Here is a 23,082-nt window from a genome sequence, read left to right on the forward strand (position 1 = left end):
TTTAAATCTGTGATGAAGCCCATCACTGAGGATTCAAAGTTTAAAATATTTAAAAATAAAATATTTATCAATTTTAATGTTAAAATATTAACTATTTTATTAAAAAATTAAAATATTCTGTATTCTTTTCCTCCTGAGACCAGATAGTGAATTTTCTAGCCCTTCTCCATCCAGAACCCCAAGAGTCTGTAGGTTCATATTTTATGTGATTTCTTTCCTCAATATAAGCTCTACCCGGGATATTCTGGGTGTGTGTGCCTGTTCACTCATGTACTCAGCACCCAGGATATTCCAAGCAATGAGGCCAAGACGTAAAAGAGACACAGTCCCTTCCTTCACAGAGAATACAGTTTAAGGCAGGAACCAGACAAAGACTCTGTTACAGTAAATTGCACTGAAGCATACATACTCTGCACAGGAAATTACAGGGTGCCATGGGGATCAGGGCTGGGCACTGGACCAGTCTGGGATCAGAATTCCTAGGAGTGACATTCAAGCTGGAACTTGCAGAATGAGTAGGAACTGTCCAGGCAAAAGGGCTGGGAATTGGGGGAAAGAGTGCTTCAAGGCAGAAGGAAGAGCTTGTGGAAGGCCCAGAGATGAGAGCACAAGGACGTTCTTTAGCCTGGGGCTGAGCACTGGCGGTGGGGCCGAGGCTGAGCATGCAGGGTCCTGAAAGACAAGACGAGGAATTTGGACGCTGAGGGCGATGGAAGATACTGAATGCCTTTAAGCAGAAGGAGATATTATGATCTATGTAGAATATGGATTAAAACAGGAGAACAGGTAAACAAATACTTACACCGTGAGGTGCTTTACGAAAGTTATTGTATTTGATCATGATAACAACACCGTGGTGATAATAGAAATATTATTATCTCCATTTTACAAATGAGGAAACAGAGGCCCAGAGAGGTAAAAATCTCGCCCATGATGACACAGCTAATGAATGAGAGAGCAGAGAATCAAGCTCAGGCAGTCTTCTTCTGGAATCTCCTTCTTTACTCTCATTAAGAGTTTAGTGTAGTCGTCAGGGATGACACATAGGTTTCCAGGTTTAACTGTTAGATCATGGAGCCGTTTATTGAGGTGAGAGCACTGGGGGAAGAGCAGGTCGCAGTGGGAGTGGATGTTTTGGACAGAGTGAGTTCAAGATGCCTGGGAGATACCAAAGAGGAGGTGCCAAGTAGGCCTCAGAAGTCTGAGTGCTGAAGACAGCTGTGGACCAGAGACAGTGGGGCGGGGGGAAGGTCAGGAGGGGATGGCTTAAAGATGGAAGCAGAAGTCTTGGAATGATTGGGGTCACATCCCAGAGTGTATGTGAAGAGTTCTGTCCTGAGAACTCTGGGGAACCCCAACATTTAAGGGCCTTGGTGCAGCCCGAGAAGGAATGACCAGATGGTAGGAGGAAAACCAGGGAAGAGAATCCTGACAAGTTCTAAAGAGTTCTAGGAAGATGTGGTCAGAGTATCAAGGGCCATGGAGAAGTCAAGGCAGATATGAAATAAAGTGTTTGTGGGAAGCAGTAGCTAAGAGGTCATCTGAGAACTCCGTGAAAACACTTTCGGTGGAGTTTGTTTGTGGAAGGGAAAGGGCAGAAGAAGGCAGAACCATGATCACTGTGTGTTTAAAATGAATGGGAAGTAAAGAGGTTTAAAAAAAAAAAAGTTCAACTACAAGTTGACCTTAAAGGAAGGGGAAGGTAACTATATGGAGACCCAGCAGCCAAGGGAGCTTTTGACTTTCAGGTTTATGATTTATTTATTTATTTTGTGTGGGGAAGATTAGCCCTAAGCTAACATCTGTTGCCAATCCTCCTCTTTTTGCTGAGGAAGATTGGCCCTGGGCTAACATCCATGCCCATCTTCCTCCACTTTATATGGGACGCTGCCACAGTGTGGCTTGACAAGTGGTGCGTAGGTCCGCACCCAGGATCCAAACCCACAAACCCTGGGCCACCAAAGCGGAGTGCACGTGCTTAACCTCTATGCCACTGGACTGGCCCCCAGTGTTTAATTTTTTAAGATGGGAGAGAAGTGAGCATGTTTAAGTGTTGAGGGGGAAAGAGGCAGCTGAGAGGGTGAGGCTGTGGATCAGAAGAGCAGAGGGACAGCCAATTGATGAATTTCAAGCCAGTGGACTCAGCCACTGCCACGATTCAGGCTTGAAAACTAACACCTTTTGCTGGATAAAGCTTAACCTCCCCACTTAGAAGCAGCGTCACTAGAGTCTGGCTGCACGGGTTACTGACTGCCTGTGCGAGAATGCATTTCCAGCTGGAAAGGAGAATCTCGTTCATTGTGGAGCTTTGACAATTTGCCCCAATAAAAATTCTATCTGAAGAAGTTTTGAAGCAGGAAATTATCCCTTTATGAAAAGCACATGTCTATAAAGTTTCTTCACCTCCCAAAGAGCAATACCAAATTTAGACATAATGGAATTTTAGACTCTTTTCTATCTCTTGAAAATGATATTAAAATGGAAGTGCTTATTTAACTGTCCCTTTATGGCTCAAAAGCTATTACCTGAGAGGGGAACTGCCAGCACTTAATAATCCTTAGCAGGCTCTAGACACTTAATTGTTTCCCTTAGCACTCCTGTAATGTAAAAGCATATGAGGTGCCAACATTCCCAATGTGCAGAGGACTGTTAGACCAATGCTGATGGGCAACCAGTGTCAATGCTGTGAGTAAGGATTTAGCCCACATGGGACAATCAAGCCTGTGCCTGTAGAGAGGCTAGGCCCATATTGCATAGAACAAGGGCTACAGGGATTTGATTCCGTTTTATTTCAACTCATTATTTAAGTGGCCTTGTTTCTAATGTGGGACAATAATACCAGTTCTCATAATGTTCAGGAAATGAAGTGAGAATCTAGGGCTTAGCCCATGGCAGAGAGCAAGGGTGGAGGGGGGTCTCTTTCCTGTCCCCTCCCTCACCCCCATCACACATATGCATCAGGGATATAATAATCATTGGCTGTTTGGGGTGGCAGGGGGATAATGTGCCCAGAAGACAGTTTATTTTTTCCATACTATAATCTTTGTAGACCTCCAGGGCCATGCATATGGTGGTTAGGAATGAAGTCTTTGCCGATGTCATTTGAGTAATTTTTGAACTTAAAGGCACCCGGGTGTTCACCTAGTTCAAACTCCTCATGTTTTAGATAATTGTGCTCATAAGTAATGACAGAGCCAGGATTAGTGCCCATTCAGTCACATTAATTTTTCTCCTACTTGTGGTCTGGGCAAACATCCTCATTTTTAGCCCCTTTTAAATATTTTATTCTGGGCCGGCCCCATGGCTTAGCGGTTAAGTGTGCGGGCTCCCCTACTGGCGGCCTGGGTTCGGATCCCAGGCGCACATCGACACACCGCTTCTCCGGCCATGCTGAGGCTGCGTCTCACATACAGCAACTAGAAGGATGTGCAACTATGACATACAACTATCTACTGGGGCTTTGGGGAAGAAAAAAAGGAGGAGGATTGGCAATAGATGTTAGCTCAGAGCCGATCTTCTTCAGCAAAAAGAGGAGGATCAGCACGGATGTTAGCTCAGGGCTGATCTCCCTCACAAAAAATAAATAAATAAATAAATATTTTATTCTATGACTCTGATATTGGTATCTGTGAAAATCATGAATCTACCTAAAATTGTGGTGGAGTAAATCATGACTCAATTTCAAAAATTTTAGGTTGTGAAAATAATAATTTTTTTAAATGCCGCCTCTTTTTGAGGTTTTCACTATGTGCCAAACATTACATGCATGTTCTCATTCACAACAATTCAGCACTGTAATGAGCGTTATTATCACCACTTTACATAGATGAAACTGAGACGTAGAGGTGCAAAATACTCTGCCCCAGGTCACATAGCTGGAAAGAGGCAGAGTTGGGACCCCAAGGCCAAAACTCTGGCTCCTTGTTAGATTCAGATAAAACAGGTCAAGCCAGACAATATTTTAATGTTTCCTTTTGGTCTTAGAGCTGTTCTTTCTCCATTTGCTCCCAACTTCTTTAAAGATCTTGACTGGAACTAAAATACATTTCCTGTATAATAACTATCAAATTCTGGGTTGATAGAACAGTTGTTAAATGGACAAATAACACGGAGCCATAATTTGGCGAGTTAAAGGAACTCTAACTCCATCCATTTTCTACGGATAAAAATTTTAAGTACTTAAGTGTCATTAGCAATAGCTGAAAAATGACTATCATTCGCTAAGCACTCTGGCATGAGACAGAAAAAGAGAAATGTCTTCTGAGAAAGCAGTTTGGTGAAGCTAAAACAAATTCAGAAGATAGGTGTCAGGTCCTTTCAGAAGACACAGCTACCAAGATGGCGGGCACAGGCAAAATGGGAGGATTTCACAAACCCTTTCAGGCTTGTCATCAGATCTTGGAGTGAGCTTACATAGGCGTTATTTGGCTCTCCCCAAACCAGATTGATATTCAAGGTATATGAAAAGGAAGACATTCATCACTGGAGTGATATGAGGGGATGCGAGGGAACCAGAGATTTTAATAAATTTCTAGATTATCTAAAACAACACAATCTTATTGATGGATTAGAGAAAAAGAAGTCACAGGTCAGTATGTACACATGACACGGAAGCCAAAAAGTTGGGAAATTTCCAGGAAAAGTGTCGAGTTGGGACTAACAGACATGAGGAATGGCTGTAAGGCAAGGAGTCAGGGCAATTAACTACAATGACTTCCTAGAGAAGTGATCTCCCACGTGCGGTAGGCAGCAAGTTTGAAGACTGTTGCCTTGGAACTCCATAAAATAATTGTTAAAAACTATGCACTCCTCATATATTTTAAGTGGATATGTAAACATTTTTATCATAAGTTTAAATACTGCAAAGGATATAATTTCTGGTACATCGTGAATGTCAATATTTAAAGTGAAACTGTTAAATCACTCAAACTGAATTATCCAATGAAGTACCTGGATACCCACTTGCTGTGGACTGAATTGTGTTCCCCCAAAATTCATGTTGAAGCCCTACCCCCCAATGTGATGGTATTTGGAGATGGGGCCTTTGGGAGGTGATTAGGTTTAAATGAAGTCTTGAGGGAGAGACCCTCATGACGGTATAGTGCCCTTACAAGGAGAGACATCAGAGAACTTGCCACGTAAGGACACAGCAAGAGGGCAGCTGTCTGAAAGCCAAGAAGAGAGCCCTCATCAGGGAAGTGAATCAACCGACACCTTGATCTTGGACTTTTCAGCCTCCAGAACTGTAAGAAACAAATTTCTGTTGTTTAAGTCACCCAGTCTATGGTACTTTGTTATGGCAGCCTGAGCTCATAACATACCACCACTATTCATTTACAAATACATAACAGAAGGAAATTATGTGTATCTTATTTTTTTCTTGAAATCTTATTTCCATTCCAATTCTCCAACAAAAATTTACTCTAATGTAACATTTATACCTTTATGTTGAAAGTCTTTTATGCCTCTCTATAACTCTCTCTATATATATTATATATATAATTGAATATAAATTTGTTTTCATTTCCTGTGATCATAGGCTTCAGATATTAAAAGAAATTTTATATGAGTTATTATTACTATAATTAGTATGTGGGCACAGCAACACAGTATAACTTTTTTAAAGCTTTTTATCTTTAAATAATTATAGATTCACACAAAGTTTCAAAACTAGTACAGAGAGGTCCTGTGGACCCTTCACCCAGTTTCCAACAGGGGTTACATTTACATAGCTACAGTACAATATTAAAACTAGAAGACTGACATTGGTACTGTGTGTGTAGTTCTGTGTGAGTTTATCACATGTGTAGAATTGTGCAACCACCACTACAATTAAGATACAGAACTGTATCATCCAAAGATCTACAATGTGCCACCCTTCACAATCACACTCACCCCTTCCCACCCACCATCCCTAACCTCTGGCAAATACTAATCTGTTCTCACTCTCTGTAACTTTGCCATTTTGTGAATAACATGTAGCTGGCATTGTATATTATGTGACATTTTGAGATTGGCTATTTTAATTCAACTTAATGCTCTTGAGATACATATAACACAAGCAAGTTGTCGCATGTAAACAATTTGCCCCTTTTTATTGGCGAGGAGTATCTCTGGTATGTATCTACCACAGTTTGTTTAACCATTCACCTATTGAAAGACATTTGATCCCCGCCCCCCCCCCCCCAAGTTTTTGGCTATTATAAAAACTTGCGTGTCAGTTTTGTGTGAAAGTAAGTTTTAATTTCTCTGAGATAAATGCATAGAAGTACAATTACTGAGCTGTATGGTAAGGGTATGTTTAATTTCTCAAGAAATTGCTGAACTATTTTCCAGAGTGACTGTACCAGTTTTAGTGAAGTGTATAAATCTTACCTCATTTTAAGTCCCTTTAGTTTCCCTATTTATATTTTTATCTTAAATATTTCCTCTGCAACAATTGAGGACCACATCAGACAACGTAATAATTTTTGCTTCAACTGTCAAATATAATTTAGAAAACTCAAGAGAAGAAAGTCTATTGTATTTACCCATATTTTTCCTTTTTTTGTTGTTCTTTCCTGTTGTTTCCAGATTCTTTCATTTATCATTTCCTTTCTGTTTCAAGAACTTTGTTTAGCCACTCTTTTAGGGCAGCTCTATGGCGACAAATTCTTCATTTCCATTCACTGAGAATGTCCCGAGTTCCCCTTCACTCCTGAAGGATATCCCCCCTGTATGTAGAACGTTGAGTTGACATTTCTTTTCTTTCAGCACTTAAAACATGTTATGCCACTTCCTTCTGAACTCTATGGTTTCTAATGAGAAATCTACTATCAGTCAAATTGCTTTTCCCCCATAGGTGTCGTTTCTTTCTCACAGCTTTCAAGACTCTTTTGTCTTTGTCTTTCGGAGGTTTGATTACACTATGTCTTGGCTTGGATTTCATTGAGTTTTTCTTATTTGGGGTTCACTTAAGTTCTTGAATCAGTAGGTTTGTGTCATTTGCCAAATTTGGAAAATTTTCAGTCATTATTTCTTTGAATACCTTTTTAGCCTCTCGCCTCTGCTCCTCTCATTTTGGGACTTGTTACTGCTGTGCAAAATGAGTGCCAGGAGTGAGGGAGAGAATGCAGTTGGGCGGAATCTTAATCTTAAAGGATGCCGAGAGAAGAACTGGAAGCTGCTTGGAGAAAGGCTCTGTGCCCACTGCACACCCACCCCCAGACGCCCCTGCAGACTATTTCTGCCTCTCCACAAACTAAGCAGAAGCAGGAGGATCCATTTTCATCACACCATGTCAAAGGTACACACGATTAGTATAATTCATGACCGTTGATGCTGATCTTTGTCACCGGGCTAAGGCAGTGCTTGTCAGGTTTCCCCACTGTAAAACTACTGCCCCCTTTCCACATTGTACTCTTTGGAAAGAAGTCATTATGTGCAGCCTGCACTTAAGAAGTGGGGATTTATGGTTCCCCTCCTTGAGGATGGAGTGTCTACACAAATTATTCTGCAAGGGAGATTTGTCTCTTCTCCCTTGTTTATTAAGCTACTCAGTCATTTATTCATACCTGTATGGACTCATGGATATTTATTTTAAACTTTGGGTGGTAATTCAGTACAACTTCCTTTATTTTGTTGCTCAAATTCTTCCAGCTTTGGCCGCTGGGAGGTCTTTCAGTTGGCTCCTGTGTGTGCTCCTTTGACACACCATCGTCATTGTGGGTTTTTGTTTTTTTTTTCACTTCCTTATTTTCTGGCACTACAAGAGTTCAAATTCATCTTGTACATTTCTTGTCCCAATCCTAGAATCAGCGATTTCTCTGGGGAACATTGGTTCCTTTTATGGGAGAATGGTATTAGAAACCAAGATCTGAGCTATAGGTGGGCTTGTTACTAGGGTGTCTTTTCTTTTAGGCATTCTTAGCCGACAGCAAAGAAATATAGCTACACACACATACTAAGAAGAGTTCCATTTTAATCTTCTCACTCAGTAGGTTCCATTTCAAAGACCTCACCCACAGCCACACTTGCTTCTACCACGTAGAAGCAGACTACTTGCAAATCTCCAGCTCCAGTCAAGACCTCTCTCCCAGCCTCAGATCCATACTCCTCTACTTCCTGTTTGTAGATATGGCTAGCTGATTTTCTCATAGACACCTCTATCACCTTACCTCAAAACCCGAATGCCTCTAATCTTTCTCCTTCTTCTGTAATCTCTACCTTCATCAGCAACATCACTACCCTCATTACTAAAACTTTCAATGGCTTCCTTCTGCCTTTAGGATAAAACACAAATTTCTCATCATTGTATACAAAACCTTTTTCGGTGGTTTCTGATTACTTCTCCAGCTACAGGTGTGAATAAAATTATTAAAAAGAAAGTATGTATTTTAGAAGAGAGAACAGGATGGACTCCAAAAAAACTTCAGAGGCAGAAGGACACTTTGCAAGGAAGACTGAGGAAGGGTCAGAATGGTAAAAGGAGCACAGAGAGAAAGTGTCACCACAGAATGCACAGGACAAGGACATCAGCAGCTCTGAATACCATGGTGAGTTACGAAAGGGCTGGAAAACTGTCCACTGGACTTAGGAACCAAAGTGGTTTTGATGGCATGATGGAGAGGAAACAAGACTGAAGTGGGTTAAGTAAACAGGTGAGAAAATAGAGTGTAGACTACCCTTCTTAAGTTTCGCATCAAGAGGTGGGAAAGGGTAGAATATCACTATCTTCACATGGTCACTGTGCAAATTAAATCAAATCATGCACCTGAGAACAGGTTGTAAATCATAAGTTGTCACAGTAGAAGGAGCCCAGGCTTTGAAACAGATAAGCCTAATTCTAAACCCAGCTCTGTCACTTAAAAACCAGTTTAACAAGAGCTCCATTTCTTCAGTCTTAGATTGGAAATATTTATTCAAATTTTAATGGCGGACATCAGGATTAGTGATACATATGAATGCACTGGTAGAATGCCTTCAATAAAGAGGGTCATACACTCTTAGAGGAAAATATTTTCCTATAAACTGGACTTTGGAGGAATGAGAGCAGAAAATTTAAGCCACATAATCTTTGTTTTTGGTGAGGAAGATTAGCCCTGAGCTAACATCCATTGCCAATCCTCGTCTTTTTGCTGAGGAAGATTGGCCCTGGGCTAACATCTGTGCCCATCTTCCTCTACTTTATATGTGGGACGCCTGCCATAGCATGGCTTGGTAAGCAGTGCATAGGTCTGCTCCTGGGATCTGAACCCACAAACCTCAGGACACCGGAGTGGAGCACGAGTTCCTCATTATTTCATATGATGCTTCCTTTAAGCCATTTGAACTTGAAAAAGTTTAACGTTATCTCTTTGGGAATGTAATCTAATCCTGAAATGATGCCGGTTAACTAGTTGTGATAAACAATAGCTGCATATATATATAAGAAGGCCTGAACCTCTTTGTTAGCTGGAGGCTCTTCAAGACTCAGTCTGAACTTCTCCCCTTGGGCTGATTTGATAGCAAATAACTTGGTGAACTTGGTGATTACAATAGATTCATTATCTAAAAGCATCGTGACTAAGATTTGGCTTCCTCACAGGACCCACGACATGGTATCAGGATTCGATTACTGCAGGTTCTTTTCTACCTAAGAGGCTGGGTTATCATCTTTTCATCTGCAACACAATATAGTGTTCTCAATGACAACAGTTCTGTTCTAGGCGACCAGAACTATGATATGTTTGCTAGGTCACACTTGTACGTATGGAAAATACAGGGACATAGACACAAAATGCATAATCAGGAGTAATTGTTCACAGAAAGGATTGGGGGTGTGTGTGAAATATATTGGTGCATTTTAAGTTATTTCATTTCTCAATGAAAGGTGCCGATCCACACTTAACAGGCCCAACAGTTATACATTATGACATGGAAAATAAGGGCCGTTTTGGAAGTATTTTCCAATGTGCTAATTTTCAAATCAAAGCTTTCCCTGATTACAGTGGTAAACATTTCTGTTATACCCCAGATTTATTCCATCCAACGCTAACCCCATACGCTCACGTGGGGCAGCCCTGCCATTTACTCTGATTTGCTAAAATAGACTGTTGAGATTTAGAATGTCCCCATGAACATTCTGCTCTCTCTTGAAATTTGACATTTTTGGTAACATTTCTTACTTCCCTGAAGTTTCCTTTTTATAAATAGAGGAAGTGAAAACTAAAAGAATTTTAAAAAGCAATTAATTTTGCTGTCACCCTCATCTTTCCTTCTAGCAAAATAAAATACTGAAAAATTACTCAAAAGTCAGTATTGCCTAGAATAATACATTTTAGAACAAGAACGCTGATCACTATGCATTTCCCAAACCCCCAATAGTTCTGGAATCTTTAGAAAACTCTTTTCTCTAGGAGATTCTCTACAACCTTGGTCTAACCCAACTGTTTGGATTAAAAATTCCTCACACTTGTTTCTCCTTTTCTACATCAGTGTCTTGATTCCTCTTCTTCTCTAGATGTAAAAGCTTCCCTTCCCCACCAATTGCTAAAAGTTGAAGTCCTTCCCATCCTTTGAGGCTATAATCAAACACCACACTTTTCATTAAGCTTTAAAACTGTCTCCAGGGGCTGGCCCGGTGGTGTAGTGGTTAAGTTCACGTGTTCCACTTTGGCGGCCTGGGATCCACGGGTTTGGATCCCAGGTGCGGACCTACGCACTGCTTATCAAGCCATGCTGTGGCGGCATCCCACATATAAAGTGGAGGAAGATGGGCATGGATGTTAGCCCAGGGCCAGTCTTCCTCAGCAAAAAGAGGAGGATTGGCGATAGATGCTAGCTCAGGGCTAATCTTCCTCACAGAAAAGATAAATAAAAATAAAAAATAAAAATGTCTCCAGCTAGAAGTAATATGTTTTTTCTCTCTCTAAATTTCTGTATGTATATTTACCCTAGGGTGAAATCAATCTTCAACATGCACTGGCAGTAACAACACTGGATGAACATGAGGAATAGCTCATCCATTCACAAATGTTCCTTATACATCTAATGGAGTAAGACCCGGGTTCCAGGACTAATTCTCCCACTATTCAATTATGTGCTCTTGGGTAAGTCATTTTACATGTTCACTTCAAATATAGTTATTTACAGATAATTCTTACCCATCTTTATTAGTTACAATACTTAAAGACAGGGCCTTTGTTCAGTACATTTTTTATGGCCTCATGGAGGCATGAAACCCACTTGCACAGCATAGGGACACCACAATAATTTTTTCAGTCGATGAATACATTTTTCTCTATGTCCATACAAGTATGTTAACTCTGATACCCACTGGGTAAATAGAGAGTGAAGAAGATAACCAGCTACCTGGTTCTTATGCCAAGCATCCTTTCTAGGAGTCATAGCTGTCTATTCCTTGCTTTTTCTATACCTCTTCCATTGAGGAGAATTATAATACTAGAGATTGCTCCAATGTCACCCCTTCTCTAGCCACATATGTGAACATTATGGTAACTCATAGGAAAACACCGACGGAGTGATTCTTCTTGCCCGTTAGATGGGTTAAACATTCGATGAGTGTCTACCAGAGCCTGTTCTCCACATGGTCAAGAACATGGTGAGTGGATTTCATCTTTATCATATTCAAAACACCAGTCACGACAGGTTTTGGAGAATCTTATTTCTTCTGACAAGGAAAGAAGAAAAAAAACATGGCTGAGAGGATAGGAGAGAAACAGGACTTTCACACATTGTTGGAGTATGAGGGAGCAATCTGCTGATATCCAGCAAAGTCTAAAACCCGCATATCTGTCGACAAAGCAATTTCACTTCTGAAAATCCATCCTAAAGAAATCCTGGCATAGGAAAGCAAAGATACATGTACAACAATGTCTGTTGTAGCATTACGTGAGATAGCAAAGAGATGAAACAAACTAGACAGACAAGAGGGGAATGGTTAACTAAATTATGGTACACCCAACACAACGGGATATAAGATATGCTTTAAATAAGATAGATCAATATGTACTTATGCAGAAAATTCTTAGTAGATTACATAAAAAATAGAAAAATTGTATATAATACATATAATATGATCTCACTGTTCTAAAACGATAAAACCAACTATGTATGTAGAGTTGAATATATGCACAGTTATTATTTGTTTACATAGAAACATATGCATATATATATATAACTTTTTTCACAAAAAAATTTGGAAAGATATACATCAAACTTATGAGTGTTTACCTCTGGGCTTTGGGAGATGGGTACTGAAGTATAATCTTTACTTTATCTCTGTTTCCTTATTTCTAAAAAGCGAATAATATTAGTGCCACTTCATAGGGTTGCTGTGAATACTAAATAAATTTAATACATGTAAAACTACTATGAAAGTGCTGGCTTGTAATGAACACAAATAAATTTTAATAAAAACTTTTAAAAAAAAACACACGTGCTTCTTTTCATTTAAAGAATAAACCAGATAAAATCAGATAAAACTAGAGCAGTGGATCAGTACCAGGGTGCACTTCCATCTCTCCAGGCTAGGGGACAGCCTCAAATCTCTTTCACTAAACAGCTGTCGGGGAAGGAGCAATAGTTTGGAAAGCAGGTTCCTGGGATCAACCGTGCCCCCTGGTGGTTGATTGATGGCCAGCCAGAAAGTTGATGAAGAGCAAAGGAAAGGCCATATCCATCCACCTGGGCCCTGAGTTGTATCCCACTCCAGGGAGACCAGTTGTAGGGATGGCATCCTAAGCTCTTTCACTCTACCACGTTAAGATCCTTAACCTGCGGACCCACTGATGTCACGTCTCATCAGTAACCCAACAGCAGCCCTGTTGTTTCTGCTCCCTCTGCTGAACTTGCCTCCTCCCAGCCACGTCCACGTGCAAACACGGTCCCATCCTTCAAGCCTCAGCCCGGGCATCACCTCTTTTCTCACTTTCCCAGGTGAATGTTATATCCTAATGCACAAATAAAGTTAGCTACATTTTTTGAGAGCATGTAATGCATATGTGTGGATATATTTATATACTATATATGTATATATTTTTTCAACCAGCCAGTTTTATGCACATACAATCTGTATACAGTAGTCCCCCCCTTATCTACAGAGGATATGTTCCAAGACTCCAGTGGATGCCTGAAACATCGGATAGTACCGAACTCTATAGATCCTATGTTTTTTCCTATACACACATACTTATGATAACGTCTGATTTATAAATTAGGCACAGTAAGAGATTAACAACAAAATAACTAACAATAAAGTTGGCTTTGAGGCCATTACTCAGTAAAATAAGGGTTCCTTGAACACAAGCACTGTGATACTGTGACAGTCCATCTGATAACCAAGATGGCTACTAAGTGACTAACCAGCGGGTAGCATATACAGCATGGATGCTCTGGACAAAGGGATGATTCACGACCTGGGCGGGATGGTGCAGGATGGAGCAGGATGGCACAAGATTTCATCATGCTACTCAGAAAGATGTGCAACTTAAAACCTACGAATTGTTTATTTCTGGATTTTTCCATTTAATATTTTTGGACTGTGATTGACCGCTGGTAACAAACTGTGGAAAGCAAAACTGTGGGTAAGGGGGGACTACTGTAGTTTCACTGGGCCCCATGCTTAGAAGGGCCCAATGCTTGGTTTAAGTCTCTGCTGTCGCCCTCTTGAAATTACTACACATTTTTGAACAAGGTCTCTACATTTTCATTTGCACTGGGCCTTGCAAAATACATAGTTGGCCCTATTTTCAAATTAAACTCACAACTCTACGTTGCATATAATTATTGTTGTTCTAGATGAGGAAACCAAGGCTTTGAGTGACTAAGGAACTTTTTCAGGGCCCCACAACTGGTACATTGTAGACGCAGGTTAGAGCTCACTTGTTGGTTCTAAGAATTTCTCACCTGCATCAGGGTCACTGGGAGAGCTTATTAAAAGTGCAGATTCATAACAAAAAATAACAAATGTTGGAGAGGATGTGGAGAAAAGGAAACCCTCATTCACTACTGGTGGGAATGCAAACTGGTGCAGCCTCTATGGAAAACAGTATGGAGATTCCTCAAAAACTTAAAAATAGAAATACCTTATGATCCAGCTATCCCATTTCTGCGTATTTATCCAAAGAACTTGAAATCAACAATCCAAAGAGGCTTATGCGCCCCTACGTTCATTGCAGCATTATTCACTATAGCCAAGAAGTGGAAGCAACCTAAGTGTCCCTCGACAGATGATTGGATAAAGAAGATGTGGTATATATATACAATGGAATACTACTCAGCCATAAAAAAGACAAAATCGTGGGGTTGGCCTGGTGGTGTAGCAGTTAAGTGCACGCTCTCAGCTTCTGCGACCCGGGGTGTGCTGGTTCGGTTCCTGGGCAAGCACCGTTGCACTGCTTGTCAAGCCATGCTGTGGCAGCATCCCACATAAAGTAAAGGAAGATGGGCACAGATGTTAGCCCAGGGCCAGTCTTCCTCAGCAAAAAGAGGAGGATTGGCATCAGATGTTAGCTCAGGGCTGGTCTTCCTCACACACACACAAAAAAGACAAAATCGTCCCATTTGCAACAACGTGGATGGACCTGGAGGGTATTATGTTAAGTGAAATAAGCCAGACAGGGAAAGACAAACACCGTATGACTTCACTCATATGTGGAGTATAAACTAACACACGGACAGAGAGAACAGTTTGGTGATTACCAGGGGCTAGGGAGTTGGGGGTGGGCACAAGGGGTGAAGGGGGTCATTTATATGGTGACTGACAAAAAATAATGTACAACTGGAATCTCACAATTTTATAAACTATTATGACATCAATAAAAATAAAATAAAGTTAAATTAAACAAAAGTGCAGATTCATAGACCACACTCCAGGACCTACTAGAACATAATTTTTAGAGGTATGGTCTTGGAATCTGCACTGTAAGTAACTCTTCACTGGCTTAGAGAACAAAGTCTATATTCAATTCACCTCTAATCTTAGAATCTAACATAGATCTTCCCACCTGACAGTCACTTAATAAATGTTATGTTAATTAAGTGAATATTATTCAGTTACAGCTAGACCACATATTGCTTGTGCAGAACAGCACGAGTGTTTTCCAGTTCACAAAGCGCTTGAGAGTTTTAAATGCTGAAGCCCTTATCAGCAACCACAGTTGAGACATTTTTGCCCTGCACTTGCTCCCCATCAAACATTCAAGTGGAATCTCTGGATATAAAAGCTTTCCTTTAAGACAATGCAATCTTTATGATTTCGGAACTTTTCTGGCCAGAAATTCAGAATCACAAATGCACAGTGGTATCAAATAGTCAATCTCATAATATTATTGGGAATTTGATTATTAAAATCAGAATTTAACAAATTAAACACCGTACAGATTTTGAGGTAAGGAAGACACAAAACTCAACACATCTAAAATGTTCACAACCAGGTGGAAGGCTATATAGTCATTCAAAAATGTTAAAGAAAACGTTTTGACATGGGAAAAATGCTGATAGTATATACAGAAAAATTAAGATTCACAATTATATTCGCAGAGTGATTTTTTGATTTTCTCTTTTCTTAGCTTAGAATTTCCAGGAATGATTGCCTGTTTTCTCTATACTCATCATAAATCAAGAAACTAAATTCTGCTAAGTCTAGCTCTCAAATGTATCTAACCACTGCACCCTCCTTTCTATGTCTACTGTCAATATTTCTAGTCTAAACTTCTAAAATAACTTCCTCTATGGTTTCTCTGCTTCAAGTCCCATCCCTTCAATGCATCTTTCACAATACCAACAGAATCATCTTCCTAAAATATACATCAGATCAGTCTCTTCACTTCTCAAAGCAGTAAGAACTGAAAAATAAAAACAAACAAGAAAAAAATGGCCCCTTTGGAATGCTATTTGGAGTGACCTGGTGTCACATCTTTGCTTCTCTACTTACTAGCTACAAGGTCTTGGGCACTTTATTTTTAAGTATGCCCCAGGAAATAAGCATAATAATTGCAATTAGCAATTACTGAACAAACATTGTGTGCACAATAACCCTAAGAACAGGTATTCCGCATTGCTTAGATGAGAAATTAATGCCACATTGAATCACTTTAGGCCACACAGGCAGAGGTGGCATAAGTGTTCAACCAAGTGGTTCTCTTCCACTTGGCTTCCCAGCAGGAGAACATGCCCCACCTTTCAAGGTGGCGACCATTAGTGAGGGCCACAGTCTGCAGCACGTAAGAAGCATGCAAATGGCAGCACCCTTCCGAAAAGCCTTCCTTTATTGATTTTTACTTGTACAGACTTGGGGTCAAAGCCCTTAACCTGGCCAGGCTCTCTCCTCTCTTATCCCGTCTACATTCCTGCTCTTGTCTAGACTGCAGCCATATCCAAGATGATTTGTCATCTCCCAATACAAAGTCTCTTCATGTCTCATTAATGCACGTTATTCCTTCAACCTAATACCCATTTTAAATATCGCTTCAAGTTCCACTTTCTCTGCAAAACCTTTTAAAATTAGAATAGTTATTCCATCCTCCAGGCTCCTCCAACTGAATGTTCAAGCCTCTATTTATAGCTGTTGCTTAATCCTGTCTTATTTTTTCACCATTTGTGGATACATCCCCTTGCTCCATTAGAATGTAAGTTCTTAGTGACTCAGAACTATGTTATTAATTTTTTGACTAACAAATGATGGAGTGAACAACTCATCCAGTTTGCTGAGAACTTTCTTGGTTTTAGCTCTGAAAGACCTGCATCCTGAGAAACCCTCAGGGCAAACCAAGGTGTACAGCCCCCTAATGTACAGCACAGTGAGAGATTGTAGAAGGTTTAATATGTCATCAGAAGTCAGAAACTTTGACTAGCCTTTATGAATGAACCTTTAAAGATTTCTTCAGTGTGTGGTCCTTAACCTATGATTCTCAGTTGATATTATTGTCTAAGTACTAAAGACTATACTTCCTTGGTCATTGTACATTCAGAATTTATAGCCCCTGAGATGGGATATTTTGAATATTAAAAGATTATTTTCAAAAACTGGCTAATCTCAAAAGGGATGAGAAGTCAAAATGCTGCTGGAAAGTGTTGAGTAGGGGAGAAGAAAAATAAAACAACCCAGGCCTATATTAAATAGTCTCTTCATTAAAATGAAACTGGATTCATTCCTTTGTTTCACGCTACTGTGTATAATTATAGTGTACAAAACCTCCAAATCTTCCTGCTATGAAGCATTTAAAAATATCCATTGCAGATTTTCAAAACAAGTTTTACATGTACAGTAATTATATCACACAAATGTGCAATGCTTAGATTGTATTTATTATACCAACTTAAATTTAGACCATCTCTATTAGGGTTGACTTAATCATTTCCATAACGATGCCCTGGGCATTTCCCAATAGGACAGAAAGGAATCCTATCTGATGGAAGTTCATGGGTGCTAGTTAGACACTTGACTGTGCAAAATGTTCTAGAAGAGAAATGACAAAAAATGGTTTCAGAACTGTGGGACGCCACTCCGGCAAAGGTACACCTTTTGTGATGGTAACACATCTCTAGGCTCTGTAGAAAGCAATTGGATGTTGCCAGGCTGGCAAGTCACATGACGCGGTGACAAACGATAGACTGAGATTCAGAAGACCTAGGTTTTGGCACAGTTGAGCTATCTGGTCTCTGACAGGGCGATAATGCTGTCTGTGTAGATAACTATGGAGAGAAACTCAGGAGGGTAACTGAGAAAGTGACTTTCAAGTCATAAAGCTGAGGCACCATGCTGAGACATGTTTAATCAGAGGCGCACATCAGGATATCCCAGGTGACTTCCAAAATACAGGTGGGCCTCACTCCAAGGCCAACTCGATGAGAATCTCCTGGGGTAGGGATCAGGAATATACTTATTTTTTAAAGGCCCACAGATATTTCTGATTTACTTGCCTTTTATTAAACTACTGGGGCAGTGCAAAATCATTAGCTTTCTAGACGGATGGGCTTGGAATCAAATCCCTCCCAAATCCCTTAATGATATTGTGACTTTAGAAAATTCATTAATTCATTGACCCTCAGTATCTCTAATTTGAAAAATGGAGATATAAACATCTTCTTTGCAGAGTTCTTGTGTAGAGATGTACATTAAACATCTAGGTCAGAGTAAATATTTTCAGAGGTCTGATAAGTAAACTAAATACCTGAAGATTGTAAGACAACATGGAGTGTTGGAGACTGTGGCTAATTGGAGAATGCAAGCCTTGACTGAACATATTTTAGAAAATTATTTATTTATTTATTTTTTTGTGAGGAAGATCAGTCCTGAGCTAACATCTGCCAATCCTCCTCTTTTTTTGCCGAGGAAGACTGGCCCTGGGCTAACATCCGTGCCCATCTTCCTCCATTTTATATGGGACGCCGCCACAGCGTGGCTTGACAAGCGGTGCGTCAGTGCGCACCCAGGGTTCCAAACCAGTGAACCCCGGGTCGCCACAGCGGAGTGCGTGCACTTAACCACTTGCGCCACCGGGCCAGCCCCTAGAAAATTATTTTAAACACTGACCTGGTCACACAAAACGTATCTGCAGGCATCACATCTGGTTTTTATCCCTAACATATTGGCCAATAAATAACCAACATTCAGGTGTTATATAAAATATAGAATCTTGAGTTATCTGAAAGTATTTTTCCAGCTCTGTGTAAGGTACTCTTAAATATAGGATTATATATTGATTCAACAAATATTCTGTGCCCATTATGTACCAGTGAGTCCAGAGAGCGATACTAAAAGAACTAATTCAAAGAGTTTACAGCTGAGAGAGAGTAGATAAATTAAAAGATGCTCATCTTTTACTAACACTACTAACAACACTAATACCACCAAAACTACCTTTCCACTTCCAATTCTGCATTAACATTCTACCCAGGGCTTTGTGACTGCCTGTACTCTTATACACACAGCTTTTAAACATCACTAATGACTAGTAATATCCGGAATTTTAAGTAACTTTTTTTAGAGAGAATATATTTTAACTAGATCTACATGGTAGCTTGTTGTGACATAAGGATGCTTGCTTAATTCATACTAAGGTTCCTTCCAGGTTTAAGATTCTATAATTAGGGGGCCGGCCGGGTGGCGCAAGTGGTTAAGTGCACGTGCTCTGCTGCGGCGGCACGGGGTTCGCCGGTTTGGACCCTGGGCACGTACCGATACACTGCTTGTAAAGCCATGCTGTAGTGGCGTCCCATATAAAGTGGAGGAAGATGGGCAGGGATGTTAGCCCAGGGCCAATCTTCCTCAGCAAAAAAAAAAAGAGGAGGATTGGCAGATGTTAGCTCAGGGCTGATCTTTCTCACAAAAAAAAAAAAAAGATTCTATAATTAGGAAACAATACATTGGGGAATAATTATGTAAGAGGAAACTTGACCAAATGATTCACATTCTTAGAGCTAGAGCAATTCCCAATATATTTTGGCCAAATTTCCATCATGTGAGACGTGTTTCTCAACCCAAAAAGTACAAAACCTGGCAGCTTTCTGACTCAGTTAAAATTAGACTATCCTCTGTCATCATCACGGGTCAGATTTTCTGAATTCATCTAAAATCTGAGCAAAATAATTTTACAGAGCCTAATGCTAACATTCATTTCAAATCATGACTTGTCCACTTGTTGGATCTGTGGCCCAGACAAGTTACTGCACTTAAGTTTTAGTTTTCTCATCCTTAAAATGGTGATGATAAGAACTGAGTAAGACTTGTCAGGAGGGTTAACCAAGACAACATTTGTAGAGTGCTTAGCAGAGCCCTGGCTTACAGTAATATTCTGTAAATACTGTCTAGTATTTTGATTGTCATTTTAACGTCCACACAACTAGGGCCATCTTGTCTTGCAGTTCAGGAGTCTCTAATGTCTCCACAATCACTCACGCCAGACATGTCCACCGGAGGCAGCCCTGCTTACAAAGCCCCTCACAGGCAGCCACTGAGAATTAGATATGAACTTGGATCTGACCCAGTTCAAAACCTGAGCATTTTCTACTCCACCCCAACCATCATGGGGAGACAAGAGTCCTGTGAGCAAACCTGGTCTCTTCTTTTTTGTCTTTTACATTTTGGGTTTCTGCTTAAGATTTTTATTTTTATTTTTATTTATTGATTTATTTATTTATTTTGGTGAGGGAAATCAGCCTTGAGCTAACATCCATGCCAATCCTCCTCTTTTTGCTAAGGAAGACTGGCTCTGAGCTAACATCTATTGCCAATCCTCCTCCTTTTTTTCTTCCACAAAGCCCCAGTAGATAGCTGTATGTCATAGTTGCACATCCTTCTAGTTGCTGTATGTGGGACGTGGTCTCAGCATGGCCGGAGAAGCGGTGCGTCAGTGCGCGCCCAGGATCCGAACCCCGGGCCGCCAGTAGCAGAGCACATGCAGTTAACCGCTAAGCCACGGGGCGGCCCAAGATTTTTATTTTTAAGGAAGGATCTTGCAGATACCAACAACACACACACACACACACACACACACACACTTGAAAAATACTCTCTGATGTGATAAAGCCCAACTTCATTAGCCTGCCATTGAAGACTGTCCAGGATCTGGCTGGAATGTACTTCTCTAGTCTCCCGTCCCCGTTCCCCTCTTCGCCTCTTGCACTCCAGCCAAAATCGACTTGTCATTCATCACGCATGGCCATCTTCCCGTCTACATGCTTCAACTCCAGACGTCTTCTCCCGCATCTCCAAATCCTAGCCCATTTCCAGGCTCGGCAACAGCGTCAGCCCTTCTGGGAAGGCTTTCCAGGGTCCTTCTCAAAGAAAGTGCTTGGGCTTCGGACTCGGTCAGACCCAAGTTCATGTCTAATCTTCATCCTTGACGAGCTGTGTATTTGTGGATTCTTAAAAAAAGTCGGCACCTGTGTCTTTCCTACAAATAAATTCCTAACCCGCAGTGTTGATGGGAGGGCTGATGGCACCAACGAGGAGCAGAGGCACCAATCGCATGTCTCAGGTATGTCAAGGATCACTTCTTGCCTCGAACGATGGTCATTTCTTTTCTACTCACTTATTTATAGAAATGGTACAGGAACAACTGCATAGCTATTAGAGAAAAACAGTCTAAGCTGGATCCCTAGTCCCATTCCTCACACCAAAATCAATTCTAGATGAACCAAAGTTTTAAATGTAAAAAATGAAACATCAACAACGAATGGAAGAAAAGACAGGTGAATTTATTTATGAATTTGGAGTGGAGAAGGCCTTCCTAAGCAGGGTACAACAGTCAGAAGTTAATGAGTGAAAAGACTGATGATTATAGCTAATTAAACATTTTCAATATTTCTACAGCAAAAAAACAAAAACTATAAAAATTAAATTATATCAAACTGAGAAAATAAGTTTGCAACATATATTATGAAAGGCTAACTTTCTTAATTTACAAAGAGCCCTTACTTATCAACATAAAAAGCTGAATATTCCAATAAAAAAATAGACAAAGTATTTGGTCTCAGGTAGCAAATACACATGACTAATAAATGTGAAATCATGTTCAATTTTGCTAATAAAGAAATATAAATTAAAGCAAAGGGATACAACTTTTTAACCTATTGGATGGGTAAAAAGTTAAAAAGATAATATCCAATGTTGATAACTGTGAAGGACACAAGTCTTATGCACTGCTTTGGGGGTGCAAATTGGTGCTACTTTTGTTGAGAACAACTTAGCAAAATTTACAAAAAAGGGTATTTCTTTGATTCACTACTTACACTGCTAGAAATTTAGCTTAGAAATAAATTCAAGACCTACACAGTAATAAGCTAGTTGCAAAACTTTTCATAATGGAAAAAAAAATCTAGTTATTTGTTAATAGATGCCTGGTAAATTGAGTCACAGTACATACCAAACACGGAATTCTAGGCAGTTATTAAAAAAGAACAATGCTGACAGGATATTTCTAAGAAATATTAAGTGCAAAAAAAGTGTGGAAGGAATATGATTCCATTTGTATCAATTTAAAATGTGGGGGTGGGGTGGGTTGAATGTGTATCAGTACACATAAATGTAAATATTTTTCTAGAAAAATATATAAGAAACTGAGAAGTGGTTACTTTTGGGGAGAGAAACTGAGTAGGGAAGAAGAGGACATGTGGAATAGAGAAATATTTTTATTTTATACCTTCCCGAATCAGTCTAGGGCCTGGATCTACTATTCATAGCTTTGTATATTACATCTAAATTGTATACACATAATAAACAGTTCATCTATGGCAGACGTTAGTTCCCAGCTTGCCATCTAGGACAACTGGAAATGAGCAAAGTTTTGAGCACTGGATATAATTTATTAACTAGATTAATAGAAGTACAATTTACTATTACGTGGAAGTTCAAACGTTTTTTAGAATGAGGAGCCTTCACACTGAAACATTAGAATCACTGATGATCGAGAAGGGTAAAAACAAAGCACATATAACTACGATGGGAGCTACTTATCCTGTTACCAGGGGAATGAGGAAAGGGTAGATGTGGCTTTAAGAACAATTTGTGATGTTTCAACCCCACCCCGACACGTGATCCAAAACTGTCACGTAATATTTACCTTTAGTCCCAACAGCTAGTCCCAACTTTGAGCCTCAGCACCACTTACTTTTTTAGATGAAACTGAAATTACCGTTTTATACAGAGGCCACTGCCACCTACATGATCATGTTTATAAATAAGTGAAATCTACTTTCTAACAGTGACATGGCGGCTCTGTGAGCATATCAGTTGCTAAGATCTGAATGTATTCAAACTCACAAACAATAGAAAAGGTCTTAAGCGTCCACCCACCTCATACCAGCCCCACACCCCGCCTGTAACTGCTGGGGTCATTGTGCAATCACATGGGGATTAATCCGGCTTCCTGCCGTCACTTACGTCATGTAGGTAAAAAACGTGCTCAGGGGCTCCAGGGAATGAATCCGGAAATACTCAAATTCTCCACATAACTTTTTTCTCATCTCAGTGTCAATTTTGGAAACAGTAAGAGGACTCATTTGATTAGCCAAGAAGTTGCCATAATCAGTGGTCTGGAGATGAATTTTTAGATCTGAAATTAAATGAAACCCCCCAATTAGGTTAAATTTTGAACA

The 23,082-nt window shown here is 40.1% G+C and overlaps 1 protein-coding gene across 2 annotated transcripts in view; it reads right to left on the bottom strand.

The window, feature by feature from the left end:
- Window positions 1-23,082, bottom strand: part of ATP6V0D2 (ATPase H+ transporting V0 subunit d2) — a 48,602-nt gene that overhangs the window by 12,451 nt on the left and 13,069 nt on the right. For both annotated transcript variants that reach the window (XM_004441134.3, XM_087420373.1), the window contains exon 2: window positions 22,868-23,039. In XM_004441134.3, coding sequence (XP_004441191.1) covers window positions 22,868-23,039 — 172 coding nt within the window. The remainder of the gene's footprint in view (window positions 1-22,867; window positions 23,040-23,082) is intronic.

This window comes from Ceratotherium simum, chromosome 31, assembly GCF_057802395.1.
Source record: "Ceratotherium simum simum isolate JZ-2026a chromosome 31, ASM5780239v1, whole genome shotgun sequence".
Classification (NCBI taxonomy): Eukaryota; Metazoa; Chordata; class Mammalia; order Perissodactyla; family Rhinocerotidae; genus Ceratotherium; species Ceratotherium simum.